At 41.0% G+C, this 15169-nt stretch overlaps 1 protein-coding gene across 1 annotated transcript in view; it reads right to left on the reverse strand.

Moving 5' to 3' along the window:
• LOC121866831 overlaps positions 1–4366 on the reverse strand; it is a 95789-nt gene extending 91423 nt beyond the window's left edge. The window contains exon 1 of the mRNA XM_042366569.1: positions 2395–4366. Within this exon, the coding sequence (XP_042222503.1) occupies positions 2395–3871 (1477 nt within the window). The 5' untranslated portion in view covers positions 3872–4366. The remainder of the gene's footprint in view (positions 1–2394) is intronic.
• Positions 4367–15169: the final 10803 nt, after the last annotated feature.

Raw genomic sequence — 15169 nt, forward strand, 5'->3', positions numbered from 1 at the left:
TCTACTCGGGAAAAAAGTCAGTTCTTCGCCACACACACACACACACACATACCCTCCAGTCACATAAGACCTTCATAAGCGTAATATTGGCAGAATTCTATTAAAGTCTCTCTCTCTCTCTCTCTCTCTCTCTCTCTCTCTCTCTCTCTCTCTCTCTCTCTCTCTCTCTCTCTCGTATACATACATAGACAAGCATTAAATAAAACAAGAATTTCCAGACAAACAAAAAATATTATCATCAATTAATACAAAACTTCCCAGACAACATGAGTCTCACCTGCTATTATGTCATCGCAACCACCAACTCCTATCGATAACAGGTGATTGACGTGCCATTCAAATGTTAACATGAATTGATAATATCCATCAGAGAAATCATTTAGTCTGGTGGACCTCGCTTTAGTTAACATCGTCCCAACAGTCGCTATAATATCACTGTTTAATTAAAGTTATTCTAGTTTTTGCCAGAAGGAAGATTTTGATTGATGTCTCATTCGTTAAATTGAAGCATTCTTAAGTTAGACTTCAGTGAAAACAAAAAATACAATATACAAAGTTGTAATCAAGTACTTTAATATTACCTAATTGTCAAGTTAAGTACATGTCACAGAAGCAGTGATCTGATAGAGGAGGAATTAAGTTTTTTATTCACTCGGCCACCGCACGCACCCCTGTGAGTAGAGATCAGGGTCAGGCATTAGACATTACGATGTTAAGGAGTACCTGTCGGAAAATCTACTCAAACAAGTACTTCAAGGACGAGTGAATTTTCTGTCTCCTAATAAATGTTGCAAAGTTCTTACATATATTGATTACAGGTACCGCTCCTCCTTCCCTCCTTTCTCTTCTCTCCCTTCTTTCCTGTAACCTTCCCTCTCCCCTCCTGTAACCCCCCACCCCTCCTCCCTTGTAACCTCCCACAAGTTTTTTTTTTCACCTGAGCGCCGACGTTGCATATTCCTGCAATTTGCATGTAGGTTGTAAGGTTTTCTTCAGTCCTGGTGCGGAAGAACTCAGCTCAATACGACAGTCTCTCACGAGGCTCACCTTAACATGTCACCTACTGCTCTCACTGCATGCATATTTCGTCCCTGTCTCTTATTTAACTCTCTCTCTCTCTTTCTCTATCTCTTTATCTCGATCTCTTTCTTTCTCGTTTTTTTTCTATTTTTACATTCACTCGTGTTTTCCCTTCGAGAATTCTTTATATCCTTACATTTGTTTTTTTCCATTTTTTTCCGCTTGTACAGTATTTTGTGTTTCTTGTTCATTATTGTTGGTTTTTCTAGGTCTCTCTCTCTCTCTCTCTCTCTCTCTCTCTCTCTTGTTTTCTCTGCTATATTGTTTCCCTTTTTTTACCCTTGAATTTATTTGCATATTTCTGTTTCACATTTTTTATTTAGATTTTTTCTGTTACTTTCTCATCTCTTTACTATACAGTATATTCTGTATCACTCCCCCTCTCTCTCCCTCTCTTCGTCCTGTTATCTTCCTTTTTTCACTTCTCCCTTCTCCATATTTTCCTCCCTTTAATACCTTACCTCTTCCCTAGCTGAAACCCGCAGTATCATCAAAATAAACACACACACACACACACACACACACACACACACACACACACACACACACACACACACACACACACACACACACACACACACACACACACACCACCGAAATATGAACATAATCAAAAGTGACAATTTCGTTTCGTAAAGAAGTGGGATTTGTATTGAGCAGTGATGAACAATGTTTAAACCACTGAATTCAGCACTAGACAGTACCAGTGAGAGCCGTGACTCACCAGTAACATACGCACCCTTGGGAACTGACCAGCATCCCCTGACCAGGAGATGTTAATCACTCCACCCTGGGAACAACAGGGGGTCGGCTTTACACCTGACTGCGAGATAACACAACACCACCTAGCGGAGAGTGAGGTACTGTGACACCACCCCACACCACCCAGTGTCTCCATGACCACGTGAGGTCCTTCACATCAACACCCAAGGACGAGTTACTACACCACGTGAACACCACACCACCAGATGTCTCCATGACCTTGTGAGATCCTTCATGTCAACACCTTTGGACGAGTCACTACACCCCGTGGCCTATGAGACCTCACACAGTATGGCAATAGACCAGCCCGGGCCATCAATTGCAAACTATAATAATTTGTCTGTTCAATTTATGTTCCTTTTCTATTTACTAATGAAAAATTTTGTTAAACAACCCACCCACCCCATGTCTTTGTATGTAATAAGTCATTTTTGTCTAGTGTATATTTTCAGGCTTCGGGTTGCAGAACTTTTTCAATAAACCGTTAATTATTATTATTATTACACACACACACACACACACACACACGAACAAATAAACTCCAATACTCACGCTTCAGTTCGTAAGAGGAGGCGGAGGAGATGATGACCGCCATCAGCACCACGATTGCTCCTATGAGGTGTCCGTCCATCAAGCTACCTCTTAACCTCCACCTCGACCTCCAGCCTGACGGAGGTAAGGACCGTCTGCCCTGAACGTCCGCACTGCCTTGACTCGTCCAGCTGTTCTCTCGTGGTAGGTGGTGTTCCCGGGTGCTGCTCTTCCTCTTGATGTGGGAAAATATTCGTCGGGGTGTAGAGGCGTGAAATCCTGTGGGTGTATCGTTTCGGGTGTGGGGATGTTGTGGTGGGGGTGTAGAAGAAGTGTGGCGCTGTATATTTGGGTGTGTTGGTGTGGGTAGTGCAGCAGGAGCAGGGGATGGCACGTCAGACGGGAATATGGTGGGATACGACACGGTTACGGATTTAGCCGAAACTGGACGCCGCGGAGATGAAGGTGGTAGTGTTACAGCGATGACATAAGATACGTTTGTGACTGCAGAGGAACATGAAGCACCAGTGGAGACGCCTGCAGTGTGTATTATACAAGGTGAAAGTGCAGTAATGGAATTAAGAGCTGCTGTGTTTGGGGATCTAGGATATGGTAATGCAGCAGCCGTATAGATAACATTCTGGGGCAGTGTGTGGGACTCCAGGTCACCGACGGGACTTGTGCTGGTGAGAACAACAACAGGTGAGGGGGGAGATGCAACGTCAGTATTTACAGTTAAACAACTAAACGAAGGAACAGTTGATGATGGCAGCCTAACAGCGAGTGACGGTAGTGTGGACGAGGGTGTGAGTGTCAAGGGTCCCTCAGGTGGAGATAATGCAGGTGAGGGTAATGACTTTAATACTAATGATGACATGGCTATAGTGATTGTTGTTGTACGTGAAGCATTAGAAGAGGGAGTTAATGAGAGAGATGGTGGTGGTGGTGTGGTCTGCTGATCTGAAGACTCGTCCGCAACAGTTCTGAAGGGACTCTGTCGTACTGTCCTGTGCAGTGAACTGTATTTATTGAGGAATACTGTTCGGTTCTGCTTAGGTCCTTTGTACACACCACATTGTGTACATCTCCCCACGTTTTCTGTCCTGTGTATCTCACACTGTGTACATCTCTCAAAGTTTGTCCTACACACTTCCCATCTTGAACATCGTTCCCTACAGTCTGTTCTACGCACCTCATACTGTGTACATTGCCACTCGTGGCTTGTTCTGTAAACCTCGCACTGTGTACACCTTGCCACGTGGTCTCTCCTGTACATTTCGCACTCTGTACATCTCTCCACATTTTCTTCGCTACAAACACCATACTGTGTGAAGGAATATCCAGGGATATTGTTTTCTCGAGTTGTATTACAAACACATTCTGACTCCCGAGATGAACAGCAGCCAACACTCACGAGTTCTACTGACTGTTTACCCACACACGTACAGTCAACTTCACCGAGAATATCCAGTCTTTTGGCCAAATCCACCTCAGTCATTGTACTTCCACTCACTATACCAGAAGGATGGTTATACTTTCTAATATATCTAGAACCGGGACAGAATGATACGCTCAAATTACTCACTGTGCAAGATTATTCGCTATACTTTTTTGATATGCTCAACACCAGAGACAGAAGGACATCTTACTTTCATTCATCGAGAACTTTGACCATAATTTCTGTTGATCTTTGATGTACTGTCCGGAGTTATAACATAAGACTCTCATTCATAGACTCCACAGCTCCTGGTATATCCTAACAGGTGAGCCTCAGTAACATATACGTCCAGCACTCAAGAGATAAAACACAGCCACTTAGATCCGCTTTCCCTTATTGGCTGCCGACTCAGTGTGGGTGCAGGAGCGGATGAATGGTGACACACTACCCGCTCTTAACTCCGGGTCGTGTTGGTGGTGTGCTGCTGGAAACATGTCTCACTGTTTGTCAGACGGGGATGGTGTTGTCTTGGGCTCCGTCTGTCACTGTCTCGCCTCCTGCCTGCAACACAAAAGAAAATGTGAAATGAACATGTGGATTTGCATACGACGTTGTGTAATTAGAATATATATTGTATTTTTTAGCGTTTGTCTTTGATGCCGTGTGTAAAATGTTTGTATATATCGAACACACAACACACGCTACACTAAATACTAATAAAGTTTATAAATTTTATAAAGGAAAATATTAGGCTGCCAAATCATCATTATTAATAGTATCATAACTATTATTGAACTTGTCTGGTGGACCGCGTCAGTTAACACACTCAGTGACTGGTGGACCGCGTCAGTTAACACACTCAGTGACTAGTGGACCGCGTCAGTTAACACACTCAGTGACTGGTGGACCGCGTCAGTTAACACACTCAGTGACTGGTGGACCGCGTCAGTTAACACACTCAGTGACTGGTGGACCGCGTCAGTTAACACACTCAGTGACTGGTGGACCGCGTCAGTTAACACACTCAGTGACTGGTGGACCGCGTCAGTTAACACACTCAGTGACTGGTGGACCGCGTCCAGTTAGTGACTGGTGGAACTGGTTGACCGTGTCAGTTAACACTCAGTGACTGGTGGACCGCGTCAGTTAACACTCAGTGACTGGTGGACCGCGTCGGTTAACACTCAGTGACTGGTTGACCGTGTCGTTAACACACTCAGTGACTGGTGGACCGCGTCAGTTAACACTCAGTGACTGGTGGACCGTGTCAGTTAACACACTCAGTGACTGGTGGACCGCATGTTAACACACTCAGTGACTGGTGGACCGCGTCAGTTAACACTCAGTGACTGGTGGACCGCGTCAGTTAACACACCCAGTGACTGGTGGACCGCATCATTAACACACTCAGTGACTGGTGGACCGCGTCGTTAACACTCAGTGACTGGTGGACCGTGTCAGTTAACACACTCAGTGACTGGTGGACCGCGTCCAGTTAACACTCCATGACTGGTGGACCGCATCAGTTAACACACTCAGTGACTGGTGGACCGCGTCAGTTAACACTCAGCGACTGGTGGACCGCATCAGTTAACACACTCAGTGACTGGGGATACTTATCGCCTGTCTGTTTTCTTTTGTCTGTTTCATGTGTATTTTATTTCTCTCTCTCTCTCTCTCTCTCTCAACCAGTTATTCTACAGTATATCACTAGAGTAAATCCTTTATTACAATCCTCTATGAAAATTAATATAATCTCACATAACTGATTTATTCACTAGTATAATATGTCCTAAAATAGATCCATTACATCCGGATATATTAATTAATTCGCTAATATATATATATATATATATATATATATATATATATATATATATATATATATATATATATATATATATATATATATATATATTATATATATATATATATATATATATATGCACATGTCCGGGAAAATGACCAGGACAAAATCTTTTTTAGGAAACTCTACCATGGAAAAAAAATATATATATATTTATTGGTATATATATATACATAAATTTTTTTTTTAGGGCAAATTCCACCACGCGTACATTTTATAATTTTAGTTTATTAACCAAGAATACTGTAATAAAGTGTTTGTAACGATGAGAGTATTTTCAGTTTATTTAATTTTTTATTTATTAAATTTTTTCATGAAGGCTTAATTGCGTACTGCACACTCACATTACCCAGCTTCACAAAAGGGTTGGACAGTACAGGTGTGGGGAGGTACTCTACTTATCTGCTTAATTTTAGGTAAAACACGATTATACCTTAAAACAGCATTAGATTATAACCACTATGCTTCAATCTAAAATTACCATCCGTTGTTTTTGTTATATTTCTTATTCAGATACTAAATAAACGTATCTAGTTAATCAGTAGTCACAGTAGTGTGTATTTATTGCTATTTATTGCTATTTGAGGATAATAGCTTAATCCCTCAGCTTAAGTCGATCACTTAAGTTCACTATTAACGTCTTCAGTTAGCAGGATTATTCACCATTACGAACATGTGATGAACTAGACCCTAAGTTTACACTATATGACGGGTGGGGGAGTGGGCAATAGTTAACGATATGTGACCTTTAGAGACGTATATATGCAATTGGAATCTAGGTGTTGTGGAAGAAAGTGTGGTGTGGTGTGGTGTGGTGTGGTGTGGTGTGGTGTGGTGTGGTGTGGTGTAGTGTGGTGTGGTGTGGTGTGGTTGTGCTTATCGTGAAACATTTCGGAGTGATTTTTTTTATACGAATGTCACTCAAAATAAAAATAAAAAAATCATATCTTGAAGGAAAAGGGCGATAAAAATACTTAGTGTGTGTGTGTGTGTGTTAATAAATATTCAAATATATTATATGTTTTAAAAGCACATGATAGATTAGATTATGGATAAATAATAAAAAAATGGAGGTAAATATGTGATACTGCTTAACGTTTAGAGTTTATAAACGAGGCATTTTCATGTTCTTTAATAGCTAATGGAAGGAGCTCAGAGAAACGAGCTTGTGTTAGGAGTGGTAGTAGTAGTAGTAGTAGTAGTAGTAGCAGTAGTAGTAGAATTGAATTGAATTGAATTGAATTGAATTGAATTGAATTGAATTGAAACAGTTTATTTAGCCAGAAAAACACAGATACAGAGTGGATAATAATAACAATATTAACATGGCTGAGCCAGTTGAGAACCTGAGCTCTCTTTGAGGCACCTGATATATACTATACATTTACCTCAAGGAAGTATTATGTAACATTTAGTGTCATCTGGAATAGTACAATAGCATGGTGGTAATAAGTACATCTCATAATGTTACCACGGTTATCACTTCAATATTTATTAATCTTATTTATTTATTTTTTTTAGTTTATTTTTTTATTTATATTATGAGTATATACATAATTACAGTGGAATTGGAAACATAAGTATAATGGGGGAGCAGTACAACATGGGCTGTACAGTACTATGGTTGAACAAGAGGACAGAGCTGTCGGGATTATGTCTAGTTGGCAAATATGTTTATTGCAATGGTAATTGCTTATCTATTTACATGATAATTTCCTATAAAACGGTTTTGATGGTACAATAAAAGCAGGTACTGTAAATATAGTAGGTGTTACAAGAAATATTAATACTTAGACAATAGATATTTTTTAAGAGGTGATTTAAAGGAAGGGAGCGTAGTCTTTGCTCGGATAGGTGGGGGAAAGTTGTTCCACACCTTCACACAGTGATATTTTATGGAGGTCTGGGACTGAGCGGAGCGCACGGGGGGAAGTCTTAGTAGCTCTGGGTGCCTTAAGTTGTATCTCTGATTATTCCGGAACTGGAAATAATTAGTATAGATAGTATAGGTAGTTAGGTAATAAAATGTAGAGAAGGTATGGCTATAAGGTCCGGCTGGCCAGTTTAAGGTATGCCCACCCAATGCATTGGTGGCTCATCCTACGATATCTACCACGCCATGGTGTGCAAGAAGGGGGGGGGGCTTCATAGGTTATGCATGAGGCATGACGAAGTAAAGGATCTCACAGCAAATATACTGAAGGAAAGCAGCCACGACGTCATGGGGGAACCGACCCTCCTTCCGCTGGATGGTGGAAATCTCCATCACAGGACTTCAAACACACCCAACGAAGCCCGTGTGGACGTCAGTGTTCGAGGATTCTGGACGCGGAAAAAGCGAGCCTTCTTTGTTATCAGGATATTCGACTCCATGGCCGCATGTCACGTAACCTCTCTCTCAAGGCTGCACACAAGAGAAACGAGAACGACAAGAACAGAGAATAATCTAGGAGAATTCAGAATGGATCAAGTCAACTTCGCTCCTCTGGTTTTCACAGCATTTGGCAAGATGGGACCAAGTGTAAGACGCTTTTCCTCAATAAAACGAGATATTTGGCTCTTAAGTCTACAACAGTTACATATATTGACTATCAGAGTTGTTACTTTTGTATTGGGATATTAATATTAAGGTGATAAAATGGTGGCGAAGGTGTGGCTGTAAGAGGATATTGGAGGCCGCACTAGTTCATCACACTTAACCCAGCCAATTGCCTAACGACCTCAGTGCAATGGGTGATAACTGGGTGACAAACTAATGCACACAAACACGTTTTCGGATGATCCTAAATGAGTGACAGTGATAACTATACAAACAAAATGGTTTAGACTAAGTGACATTAATACATATATGGGAAATTACTTTAAGGTCTTTATGGATAACATTAATAATACTGCGATAATTTAAGGACTCTTTAGCTTTAAATTTATAAAAAAAGTCAGAGAGAGAGAGAGAGAGAGAAAGTAGAGAGAAGAGAGAAAGTAGAGAAGAGATACAGCGAAAAAGACAGACAGATAGAAAGAGAGTAGAAAGAGAGAAAAAGGGAAAGAGAGAGAGAGCAGAGGCAAACAGACAGACAGACAGAAAAAACAGAGAGAGAAAAGTAGGCAGAAGATAAAGTAGAGAGAGGAGAGAGAGAGAGAGAGAGAGAGAGAGAGAGAGAGAGATCTACCTAAAGACATTAACAGCTCAAGCACACATTAGAAAGTGGCGGGAATAAAAAATTAGCGGTTTATGTTAGTTAATGTTTGTCTGTGTTTGTGTCAACAGTGGCGGGGAATAATTGTCGCCGCCTTGCCTAGCAAATTCGGAGCACAAATGCAACTTTTAATTCTCTTCTTTTTTTCTCTCTCTCTCTCTCTCTCTCTCTCTCTCTCTCTCTCTCTCTCTCTCTCCTTTCTCTTCTTTTGTTTTTCTCTTTGCTTGTCTCTCGATATATCTTTCTCCAAGTTTCTTTCTCTCTATCTCACACGCTCACACACACACACACACACACACACACACACACACACACACACACACACACACACACACACACACACACACAGAGTTATGAGTCACCATCACGTTCTTCAAAAATTATTCTGTCGATCATTAGACAGACACGAAGACGGAGACTCGGTCTAGTTTATGACGTCGTTAATAAATGCCTGTGTGAGTTAGTACTGCCTGGGGTAACATAGATAGACAGACAGACAGACAGACAGACAGATAAGGAGGTATACACAGACAGACGGAGAAACAGGCATACATAGACAGACAGACAGACAGCCAAACAGACAGATAAGGAGGTATACACAGACAGACGGAGAAACAGGTATACATAGACAGACAGACAGAGAAACAAGTGTACACAAAGAGACAGAATTACAGGTATACACAGATATAGACAGAGAAACAGGTACACAAAGACAGATAAGAAAAAGAAACAATTATGGTCAGACAAAATGACAATGAGACAGACCAACACAGACTAACAGACAGATAGAACAACAGACTGACTCCTCCCCTCCTCCCTACCCCTCTCCCTCCCTCCCTCCCTACCCTCCCTCTCCCTCCCCTCCCTTCCCTCCTTCCCCCCTCCCTTCCCCTCCCTCCCTCCCTCCCTTCCCTCCCTCCCCCTCCCCCTTCCCTTCCCTCCCTCCCCTCTCCTCCTCCCTCCTCCCTCCTATCCCTTCCCCTTCCCTTCCCCCTCTCTCCCTCTCCCCCACCCCACCCCTCCCTCCCTCCTCCTTCTCCCTCCCTCTCCCTTCCCCTCCCTCCCTTCCCTCCTCTCCCTCCTAAAGCTCTCCTACGTTTTCGTTAGGCACCTACACGTGAGTCAGAGATAATTACAGGTGTAGTAGTAATAGTTAAAAGCTGTTGAGTCAAAAAGAATGTTTATACAACACTATTTCTTCTGTGTGTGTATGTAAGTGTGTGTGTGTGTATGTGTGTGTGTATGTGTGTGTGTGTGTAGTCAGGTGTGTACAAACAGGTGACTAACGTGGCGTGTTCAGGCAGGATACCTGACAATCGTGTCCCCTCTTGATTAATTGACAGTGTGTGTGTGAATTATTTAACGCCCATTTCTTAGCGCAACGAAAGGGTAAAAGCAAGAGGAAGAAGAATAAAGGAAAAGAGAGAGAGAGAGAGAGAGAGAGAGAGAGAGAGAGAGAGAGAGAGAGAGAGAGTAAGCTGAGAGAAGAAAATTGGAGTGAGATGCCGAGGAACAGGAAGTGGGAAAGGGAAGGGAAAGGAGAGAGAAGGAAGGAAGGGGGAGGAAGTAGACAGGAAGAGGGAAAGGAAAGGAGGGAGACAAGATAGGATTGACAAGGGAAGAGAAAGTGAGAGAGGCAAGGAGAAAAGGAAGGGAGAGAAGAGAAAACAGTGGATAAAAATAAAAATAATGAGGGAAATAAAGAAAAAAAAAGATAAATGGTAAATAAGAAGACGAAAACTCGATATCAAGTTTTAGTCTGTCGATAATTTAATATTTTAACACACACACACACACACACACACACACACACACACACACACACACACACACACACACACACACACACACACACACACACACACACATACACACACACACACACACACACACACACACACACACACACACACACGAAAACGATAACAAATTTCCATCTGTTTGTATTAGCTTGCATGTATGTAATAGGTAGGTAGACAGAGAGAGAGAGAGAGAGAGAGAGAGAGAGAGAGAGAGAGAGAGAGAGAGGGGGGGGGGGGGAGAGAGAGGGAGAGGAGAGAGGGGGGTCTATACCCATATATCTCTGTGTCTTTCTATATTTCTAATTTTATATCGTCTATTATCTTATTAAGGTCATCTCATCCCTTTCCCCTAATCACTCCCTCAATCACCTCCCTTTGTCTCTCACTCTCTCTAATCTGTCATCTGTCTCTTTCTGTCTATCTGTCAACGCTTTTCTGTCTTTGAGTCTATTTCTATCTGTCTTTCTCTATGTTTACGTGTGTTTTTCTCTTCCTGTCTGTCTATCAGTCCGTCTACCTCTGTCATTATCAGTGTTTACGTGTTTGTGTCTTTCTGTCTATTTGCCTGTCTGTCTGTCTGTCTGTTTGTAGTGTAGTGTGAGAGAGAATGAAACGCAAGAGAGAGAGAGAGAGAGAGAGAGACAGGGAAAAAGATATAGAGATACAGAAAAAGAGAGAAAGAAAGAGACAGAAAGTTAGAGAGAGAGAGAGAGAGATAGAGAAAAGAAGAGAAAGAGACAGTCAAAAAGAGAGAGAAATAGAGAAATAAGATGGTGACAGAGAGAGATGGGGAAAGAAAGTAAAGGAGATATAGAAAAGAGAAAGATAGAGAAAAAAAGAGATAAAGAAAGAGACAGAGAAATTGAGACTCATCATCATGGCTACAATATTCGCCATCTCTCCAACTACACACAACTAACTTGGTCACTCCAGCTATAGTTCCCTCCCCTGAGCAGTAAGTTCCCACCCAAAAATTCTTAGTCAGGAGTTAGCTGAGGAGGGGTGTGAGAGAGAGAGAGAGAGAGACTTAAGAAGATATTAAGTTCCTCTCTCTTTCTCTCTCATATTCCCACACCCCCTCCCACCCTCCATTCCAACCTCCCACCCACACCCTTACCTACCACCCTCCCTCCCCCTTCCCCCCCCTCACTCCCCTACCTCTCGCCCTCCCTCCTACACCACCATCATTTCTCATATCAGTGACACACCCACACATGCTTCATCATAATTAAGCTACACTTATTTTCACTGGTGACTCTTCTGCAATCTGTTAGTATCAGGATGTAGCTAGACCTTACCTCTAGAGACAGCAGCCAGACCTATTATACTGAGTGATGAATCTTATAATATAATCTAGAGTTATAGGATCCTGACCAGTTATACTCTTGTACTATAAGAGCTTAACCTCTGTTATATTTACTGATAAAGCTTTTAATCATCAAATATAAATGGAAATATTTATAAAACGTATCTGATATAATCTAGACCTGACCAATATGATAACCAGTATCAGGTGTGTGTAAATTATAGCATAATCTAGTATCTATCGCTAGGCCTTTAATTATATCGCGTGTATTGTAGTATAATCTAACACTGCGACTGACCTATATTGTACTGAGCGAGGAGTCTTTACTATCGACCTGTCTTATTATCTATTAATCTGACGCCATCTGTCGGTTCTCTCGTAATTTATCATCGCCAAAGACAGCACCATTACAAGCAGCAGACGGGCGTAGCAAGGAGGAGGATATGGCCAGGGATTGTTAATTTCTCGTGCTGGCTCTGCTAATTTCTTGTGCTGAAGCTGTTAATTTCTCGTGCTGGCGCTGTTAAGGACCTGACCTACTTAATGATACCGTACTTCTACTACTGGCGATATTTATAAGCCAGGTCCTTAATTTAGTGCAACTCAACACCCCAGGGCCAGATTCACCGCGTCGTGCCTTCATTTTTACCCGTTAACTGAAGACGTGAGAATACTACTGAGGATCTCACTTCACCTCAGACACACGGACGGATTCTCAAAGGTTTCTAAGTTAATTTTCCTTTATCTCGACACGCAAAAACGCTACTAAATAACTCCCTTAAGTTACACCACAAAGTTGAATTATAGAAGTTACGGACAATACTTTTTTTTTACCTCTAACTGATGATATGAGAATGTTTCTAAGTAACTCATTAAGTTGAGACACAAATATAAATTCTGAAAGAGTCGTAGGTTAACTTTTCCCTCAAACTGAAGGTGAAACAACACACAACCAGGTACAGGTACGATACAGTTCTCATTGCAATTTCGCCGTCAATTAAACCTCCGTCTTTGTGTCGTAAATTAAGCGAGCCAAATAGACTGGTTCTCACGTCTCTAGGAAAGGAAGAGATGTTTAATGTGAGAATCTTTGAGAATCTATCTTTGTAGAGTTACTTACTGTAAGTTATTTTGTTGAGACACGTTCTCTCCTTTAGACTTGAGATAGTAAAAAAATCTTATCGTATGAGTATTTTGAGAATCGTCTTTATGTTACGTATGAATCTATGAGCATCGATGACCAGTTACATACGTTCTCACAGCACCAGTTACGTTGTTTAAGATGTTTCAGTTAGATACGTTCTCACAACTCAGGTTAAGAAACAAGAAAATAATAATATGAACCTCCAAGACTTCACGATTCTAGTTACAGTTTCTTCCTTTCACCAGTTAGAGGTCAGAATCGTCACGCATCTCACGTCAGTAAGATAATTAACCTATTTTTATCATAGGTTAAGATAGATTCATCAACGTATTTTAAGTTACAGACTCAAATAAAAGAAAAAAAACACGAAACGCAGAGATTTTTAAAAGCCACTGAGGTTTTTCCCCGTCGGCTATTACCCCCAGAGCCGTAATACTCCAGCAGGATTGAGATGTTCTTAGGAGTTTACCGTTGCCGACCCCTCGCCCACATTAACACACACACTCAACGTGTTTATTGGCGCGCCCAGATTGCCGCCGCCTCTCACCGTCCGCCGCTACCACTGAGTTTATTGGCCCGGGGTTGGTTAAGATCAGTGTGGCTGTTTCAGTGTTTATTGAGCCAGTTGTCTGTGAGTGTTTAGGTCTAATTCCTACCTCGGTGTTATGAGAGGAGCGTTGGGAGTATGAGGACTTAATTTCTTTTTCTTGGTTTTTGAGCTTTTATGAGTTACGATGTTGTGAGTAATGTTATTGTGGATGTATATGACTCTTATAAGAACCTATTCTGTCGATTTTATGTGAGTATTAAACTTCTAAATTCAATAATAACCATTTCATTCATTTCTTGAGAGTTGGTAATCTACTTGACCACTTACCGATCTGGTTCACATAAATAGCTTTCTAAATTTCATATAACATTTCACCTGAGTCTAGTCTGTAATTAAAGGTAAAATTTTCTTATTAATGTCAATAGAGATATGTTCTTTAAAGGTCTCATCCAGTTTGTTTAGAAGTATATGTCAACAGCACACATTATCAAAGGTCACGGTAAAGCATCACGGGACTGTCACCTTGTGGGAGTCACTGTACCTGTGGTTTTCTGTCTAAATGATTTTGATATTTGAGTTTAGATTATAAACATTTTCTGAGGAGTTAAAATGTTGACTTAATGAGGTTAAATTATCAAAATGTTTGCTCTTTTTTTTTGGCATTTTAAGATTATGGGAGATATTGAGGAATGGGACATTTTAAGTTATGGATATTTAAAGTTAAGGATATTTTAAGGTAATAAATACTTAAGGTATAGCCGGTATTTCCAGGTAGTGTTATTTTAGATCACCTTCACTTAACAGCACTATAGAGAACTAACCTACAAATTAAAAAAAAAATCGTAAAAAAAAAAAATACAAACCGGATTTTTAACATCAGTTCCTCACACTCACAAACGAACCACCATCTCCCGCTTCGATACCCACCATTCTTATCAGGGAGCCGGGTACCTAAAATACAGCCCATGAAAGCCGGTAAAGTGCCGGTTTACTAAGGCGGCGGAGCCATATAACGCCAGGTACCGGCCGGTTAAGGTACTCCACTCTCTATAAAACCCCTCGGCTTATCGGTACTAAAAATCCTTATAGCCGGTCGAATTTGATAACCGTTCACGTGGAGCTAAGTGGATTGGCTCTATCATTTTGCTCTTCTGGGTCTAATAAACTCTATAATACTGGCCACGCTAGAGCTAGGAATACGCTAGCTCTATTAAACTATTTCATGATAAGAGACTATTGACTCTATGAAGCTCTATGTAATTAGTCAAAATAGAGCTATAGTACTATGTATGGACCAAAAAGAGACTCTATTAAACTTACCAAACAGAAGAATATCAGCTCTAAGAAATAGCTTTAGAAGTCTATAATAATGGGCTCTATTATGCTAACTCTATTAAGCTCTAACTTACTGTATATATTATAGTAAAACTCATCAGAACTTAACTTATCCTAACTTGACTTAATATAGCTTAACATAATTTAACCTAACAAA

Source organism: Homarus americanus, unplaced genomic scaffold, assembly GCF_018991925.1.
Source record: "Homarus americanus isolate GMGI-L3 unplaced genomic scaffold, GMGI_Hamer_2.0 scaffold40343, whole genome shotgun sequence".
NCBI classification, from domain to species: Eukaryota; Metazoa; Arthropoda; class Malacostraca; order Decapoda; family Nephropidae; genus Homarus; species Homarus americanus.